Consider the following 6,653-nt stretch of genomic DNA (forward strand, 5'->3'; position numbering starts at 1 on the left):
ATCTGTTTGCCCAGCATGGAGACAAGAGAAGTGGCGAACGTTGTAAACATTGCCTGCAGGTCTTGTTTGGAGAGCGTAATCAGGTCCGTCTGAGGAGAGGTTTGTGGAGGAGTTGGTGGGGCGTGTACCGGCGGTCGTGCAAGGTTGATAGTTCCCCAGCTCCAGAGTGCCAGGCAGAGGGCCACGGACTGTGATCAACACCTGCCTTGTCTCCTCCCGTCTCGAGTGGTAAGCCGTTCCGCTGACAAGACCAGTGGATTCTTCAGGATGGGTGATATGGGCATTAAAAGTGGGTAGCGTAGAAGCACTCCTTGGTGGTGCTGTTGTCTGATGCAGCCCGGAGAAGTATGGGCTTCCCTTGAGTTCTCGTAGCTGCAAGATCATGTCGTGGAGTTCCTGGGTGCGGGGGATAGAAGCACCTGTCCTGAGTGCAGGCATAGATTCAGCAATTTTCAGCTCCTCGTGCTTCGCCTTCCTGGCTCTGCGGTACTCACGTCCTTGGAAGTGAAAGTCATCATCTAGATCGCGGTGTGAAGAAGTTGAAGGCTGGGGATCTTCAGGCGCAGCTCCAGAGGCGTGAACCTTGGTTGGTGGCAAGTTGTCATCATCTTCAGAGTCGTGGTGGAGGATTCTCTTGGTTCTGTCTATGCTCATAGAGCGTGGTCTTGATCGTGGATCGCGTGAGTTAGGCATCTTTATCCCTTCCCTCACACTTCAGGGTTTCCCCTCCCCGACGGGGATCGGAGGTACTTTCCTTCAGTGTTAGCAAGCCCTCCTGATACTCTTAAAACCTGAGTTGAGCGCTTAGGCTGGCACTTCTTTAAATACGGTTTGCCGGGGCCCAACCTTGCCTTACGATTGGACGGGAATGACGTAAGAGTGTTCGACAACCACAGAAAACTCCCCTCCCCTCCTAACCATAACAACATGTCATGGGTAACTCAAAGAAATTGAGGCAGGCGAGAGGAGAGAAAAGAGGAAGGAAAGAGAAAACAAAAACACAACAAAAAAATAAAATAAAAAAAAAAATTTTTTAAACGCACGCACGCACACACACACACACACACACACACACACACACACACACACACACACACACACACACACACACACACACACACACACACAGAGAGAGAGAGAGAGAGAGAGAGAGAGAGAGAGAGAGAGAGAGAGAGAGAGAGAGAGAGAGAGAGAGAGAGAGAGAGAGAGCATTGTTGTAGCCAAGATGTCTCAGGGGATTTCGCCGTGTCAGGTCACTCACCACTCCTTTTTCCTAACTAAATGAATATTGAAAATAAAAAAAAAAACTTTTCGCGTAACAATTCTTCATAAACCACGTACTGTACATACATATATCTATGATAAATTTACATTATATCCTTTCCTTATATGAGAATGTAATCTCTCTCTCTCTCTCTCTCTCTCTCTCTCTCTCTCTCTCTCTCTCTCTCTCTCTCTCTCTCTCTCTCTCTCTCTCTCTCTCTCTCTCTCTCTCTCTCACACTCTCACACACACACACACACACACACACACACACACACACACACACACACACACACACACACACACACACACTGGCCGGGTGGAGATATTTGGGTGTGTCTCCTTTCACGTGTAGCCCCTGTTCACCTAGCAGTGAGTAGGTACGGGATGTAAATCGAGGAGTTGTGACCTTGTTGTCCCGGTGTGTGGTGTGTGCCTGGTCTCAGGCCTATCCGAAGATCGGAAATAATGAGCTCTGAGCTCGTTCCGTAGGGTAACGTCTGGCTGTCTCGTCAGAGACTGCAGCAGATCAAACAGTGAAACACACACACGGCCCGGTAGCTCAGTGGTTAGAGCGCTGGCTTCACAAGCCAGAGGACCGGGGTTCGATTCCCCGGCCGGGTGGAGATATTTGGGTGTGTCTCCTTTCACGTGTAGCCCCTGTTCACCTAGCAGTGAGTAGGTACGGGATGTAAATCGAGGAGTTGTGACCTTGTTGTCCCGGTGTGTGGTGTGTGCCTGGTCTCAGACCTATCCGAAGATCGGAAATAATGAGTTCTGAGCTCGTTCCGTAGGGTAACGTCTGGCTGTCTCGTCAGAGACTGCAGCAGATCAAACAGTGAATTACACACACACACACACAGAGAGAGAGAGAGAGAGAGAGAGAGAGAGAGAGAGAGAGAGGGACAGAAGGATCCCACCGACAATTCTAGACGATTTTTTTTTTTTTTTTTTTTTTTTTTTTTTTTTCCCGTTTACATGATTTTACCGGATATGTGCATAAATCGCAAAATTAGAAAATGGAGTGATTTTCGCGCGTCCCCCCCCCATTATCGACCCCCCCAATTTGATTTGGCTAATTTGCATAAATTTGCATAAAATTTCCATAAATTAGCAGAAACATTGCATACATTAGCCCCTACCGAAAAAAAAAAAAAGTTGACAATTTCACAATATAATTATTTCAAATGCAAGGGCCACCAACATATAGCATAAAAATCCTAATATATACACAGACACACTTTAGCAACTACGATCCACAAGAAAAAAAACATTATATTTTACATACAAAGAATATGATTTCTCAAATATACCTGAATGACATCAGCAAAGCAACCATTTTAGATTCTAAGGTCAAATTAGGATGGATGGATGATGTAAAGATAGCAATCGATCATTTCATTCACCAAATACCCACTGCAACATGGCCAAGACAAATTGTTAATCAGATTATTATAGTGTGAAGATCACTTAGACGTTGCCATTTTTGGGAATTTCCCGGCCTGCGGCGTTGCTGGGCAAATTAAGGGATTAGAGCCTATGTGTCAATGATAACCTTGCTCCCCACACACCATGGATTAACACGGTCACTTTGACCTGTGACCTCACTCGGTCACCCAGAAGGATGTGACAACGCTCGGAGGAAACGTTGTCAAGCATTGTTGTTGCGTTTGCAAAACCAATGCAAAATTTATTTAAAATAAACACAAATTCCTCTAACTTGCCTCTTTAGAGCATCACAATGTATATGTACTACAACACCATTCAGTTAAAAAGTATTAAGTACCTGACTTGGGGCGCGTATTGGTACACGTGTGACAGCGCCGCAGGCAGGAAAATCCCCAAAAACGCCAACGCCTAAGTGATCTTCATAAAAATGGTCAGACTATAGTGTGCGTATTTATTAGCGTGTCGTGTGTCACGGTTAGTCTGACGGCTTGCGTCTTTCCTCCTCCCACAGCCGCTGCAGTGACTTTCTAGGTTTTTTTTTTTTTTTTTCCTTCTTCTTCAGACTTCAATGGTTAATATCCAAGCTCGACAGAGCACAGCACACGTCCGTGCAGGTGGTCATTCTTATCCCCTTCCCCCGGCACCAAGCTAGGCTAGCGGTTCGATGCAATTTCTCTATAGGAGAGAAAAAAATGTCAGTTCGAGTCCTCTCCTATTCATGTGTGTTTAGAATACACAGTTTTGTCTGGTAATCCAGGCACGAGGTAGTACAAGAATAAATGGATGAATTAACAAAGAATAAAATAAGCAGGTAAAACAATATAAGAATAGACAAATCAAACCTTCTTCTTCTTCTTCTTCTTCTTCTTATTATTATTATTATTATTATTATTATTATTATTATTATTATTATTATTATTATTATAATAATAATAATAATAATAAATAATAAATAAATAAATAGATAAATGAAAAATAATGGAATGCCAACAACATCTGGTGTTCCCAGGCGGTCACCCATCCAAGTACTAACCGGACCCAACGTTGCTTAACTTCGCTGATCGGACGAGAAGCGGTGTGTTCAACGTGGTGTGGTCGTTGGCACTCGATGTGAGATTTTAGGCCCTTTAAATTCTTCCTGGCTTGCCCTACTATACTCCGTATACCCTGTGAATCAAGTCCTTTCTAGGTGTTTCTTGGTTTAATATCGTTTCCCTATTGGATTAATCTCTCTCTCTCTCTCTGTCTGTCTGTCTGTCTGTCTGTCTGTCTGTCTGTCTGTCTGTCTGTCTCTCTTCTTCTTCTTCTTCTTCTTCTTCTTCTTCTTCTTCTTCTTCTTCTTCTTATTATTATTATTATTATTATTATTCTGACACAGACTCAGTCTGCCTCCCTCTGTGGCTGGCTGGCTGGTTGGCTTGTTGCTCGCTGCATGCATGCCGCTGGCTGGAAAATCTGGCACCTCCTCCGACTCGATATTATTTGGTTTTACGCCGTTTTCTTGCTTGCCTCTCGGTTGTACGTCTCGGATGCGTGGTCCGAGGGTCAACGACGAGACGGAGACCGTGTTCGTATGACCCAGCGATGTTGGATCAAGTGGGAAAAACAGGAAATATTGTTACCCTACTACAACCGGGAAGGCACCAGTTACATATATATATACCGCGAGGCAAAATGCGAGTCACACTCGTGAGCGAGACATCGTATCACTACTACTACTACTACTCGCAGCAGCGCCTCATCATCTGTCACCATGACTGGCCGCGGCAAGGGAGGCAAGGGACTTGGAAAGGGAGGAGCCAAGCGTCACCGTAAGGTTTTGCGTGACAACATCCAGGGCATCACCAAGCCCGCTATCCGTCGGTTGGCTCGCCGAGGCGGCGTCAAGCGCATCTCCGGTCTCATCTACGAGGAGACTCGTGGGGTGCTAAAGGTGTTCCTCGAGAACGTCATCAGGGATGCCGTCACCTACACCGAGCACGCCAAGCGCAAGACCGTCACTGCCATGGACGTCGTCTACGCCCTCAAGCGTCAGGGACGTACCCTCTACGGATTTGGCGGTTAAATCTGGTGTCTGGAATTTGGTGTCAACAACAGCAACTGCAAAAGCACCATAAGAAAAGAGTCAACATATCCCGGACCTTTTATAGGTCCACACAAATGAAGAGAAGGAAAAAGTTATAGACTAACACTACTAGGACTATGGTTGTTCCAAGTAAAAGTGTTGTCCCTACTCTTTACGTCATTATTACAATTTGTGTGTGTGTTTTTTTTTTTTTTTTTTTTTTTTTCCTTTTCTTTCTTTTTTTCTTTTCCTTTCTTTCTATTTGTTTTCCTCTCTGTTTTATCACTCAAAGGTAAATCAAATGAAAGAGAAAGGATTATCAACTAAGTGATGTGAGGTCAGACACCAACCGCTGCTACAGGTGCTGTTTGTTTGTTTGTTTGTTAAGCTTCCGCCCATTAGTGGCGCAGGCAATTTTATTTCTTTATAGTGGTACCCATACAAGGAGGGAGGGTCCATATCAACACCGAAGCGCATCATCATCATCATCATCATCATCATCATCTTTGGTGTAGCCACCTAGATAGAACCTGGGTACCGCGGTGACATGTAGGTAGGTAGGTACCTTTCATTAAATCCCCCTCGCCGACTGACATACCTTCAAAACGGTGTGTGGTGTGATTCTTTCGAGCCGACGCGTGAACGTCTGTCTGTCTGCCCGATCCCACGTCCACCACCTTATCCACTATGGTCTGACCGCTTACTTGTATGGAGATCTTTTAGGTTTTTTTTTTTTTTTTTTGTTCCTGCCGGGAATTTTCCGGCCTGCAGCGCTGTCACACTCCAATACGCACACCTTAAAGAACAAAAAAAAAAAAAAAAAAAAGTTGGAGAGTTTCTGTTTATCTTTAAATATATTTTGCATTGTTTTTGCAAACAAACACAGCAATACTTGACATCGTTTGATCCGCGCGCCCTCCTCTCGGGGATGACCGCCGAGTGAGATCACAGGTCAAAGTGAAAGCGTTAATCCATGGGTCACTCACTCCTCCCTCCCTGTCCCTACCTACCACCTACCAGCCAGGAGGGAAGCAAGAGAGGGGACACTTGCACGCACCAATACGCACCTTAAGTCAGGTAGGTACTTAATACTTGGTAATTGAACGGTGTTGTATTATATACATTGTGATGCTCTAAAAGAAAAAGAAAAGAAAAAAAAGAAAAAGAAAAAGAAAAGGCAAGTTGGAGTAAGCTTCTTGTTTATCTTTGAACATATTTCGCATTGTTTGTTTGTTTGTTTTTGCAAACACAGCAATACTTGACAACGTTTAATCCGCATCTCTTGGATGACTGCCGAGTGAGATCACAGGTCAAAGTGACCGACCGCGTTAATTGATCCCTGTCCCGCTAGCTACCTACCAGCCAGGAGGGAAGCAAGAGAGCAAGACAGAGAGGGCGTGTGCGGGAAGCAAGGTCCTCATTGACACACGGGCCCTAATCCCATAATTTGCTCAGCGCAAGGCGTTTTTTTTTTTTTTTTTTTTTTTTTTTTTGCAGCGCTGCAGGCCGGAACAAAAAAATAAAGAGAAAAAAATTCTACCATTAGCATTTCTATCATTCATTATCAAAAAAATATATACCATCATTATTATTAATATCATGGTTAACACTATAGTCTATTCAATTCTCTAGATGTGTCAATGTGTGGCTCGAAGAGGAGCCGGATGTATATACTTGTTGGTGATGATATTGAGGAGGAGAGGATTTACTTCTTCTCGGTCTTCTTGGGAAGGAGCACAGCCTGAATGTTTGGCAGCACGCCACCCTGTGCAATGGTGACCCCGGAGAGGAGCTTGTTAAGTTCCTCGTCGTTCCGGATGGCCAGCTGCAGGTGACGCGGGATGATGCGAGTCTTCTTGTTGTCGCGGGCGGCGTT

At 44.8% G+C, this 6,653-nt stretch overlaps 1 protein-coding gene and 1 non-coding gene across 2 annotated transcripts; one reads left to right on the forward strand and one right to left on the reverse strand.

Annotated features, from left to right (window-relative positions):
* Nucleotides 1–3,696: 3,696 nt before the first annotated feature.
* Nucleotides 3,697–3,815, reverse strand: LOC123500878. The gene has a single exon (XR_006673483.1). It is a non-coding gene; the product is annotated as a 5S ribosomal RNA (ribosomal RNA).
* Nucleotides 3,816–4,416: 601 nt separating this feature from the next.
* Nucleotides 4,417–4,826, forward strand: LOC123500877 (histone H4). Its single transcript, XM_045249461.1, has one exon. It carries the CDS (start codon nt 4,466–4,468, stop codon nt 4,775–4,777), a length of 312 nt encoding a protein of 103 aa, XP_045105396.1. The 5' UTR covers nt 4,417–4,465; the 3' UTR covers nt 4,778–4,826.
* The last annotated feature ends 1,827 nt before the right edge of the window (nt 4,827–6,653 follow it).

This window comes from Portunus trituberculatus, unplaced genomic scaffold, assembly GCF_017591435.1.
Source record: "Portunus trituberculatus isolate SZX2019 unplaced genomic scaffold, ASM1759143v1 PGA_scaffold_503__1_contigs__length_6653, whole genome shotgun sequence".
In the NCBI taxonomy this organism is placed as follows: domain Eukaryota; kingdom Metazoa; phylum Arthropoda; class Malacostraca; order Decapoda; family Portunidae; genus Portunus; species Portunus trituberculatus.

Coding starts and splice junctions, on each gene's coding strand:
- LOC123500877 (XM_045249461.1), top strand. CDS start 4,466: ATGACTGGCCGCGGCAAGGGAGGCAAGGGACTTGGAAAGGGAGGAGCC.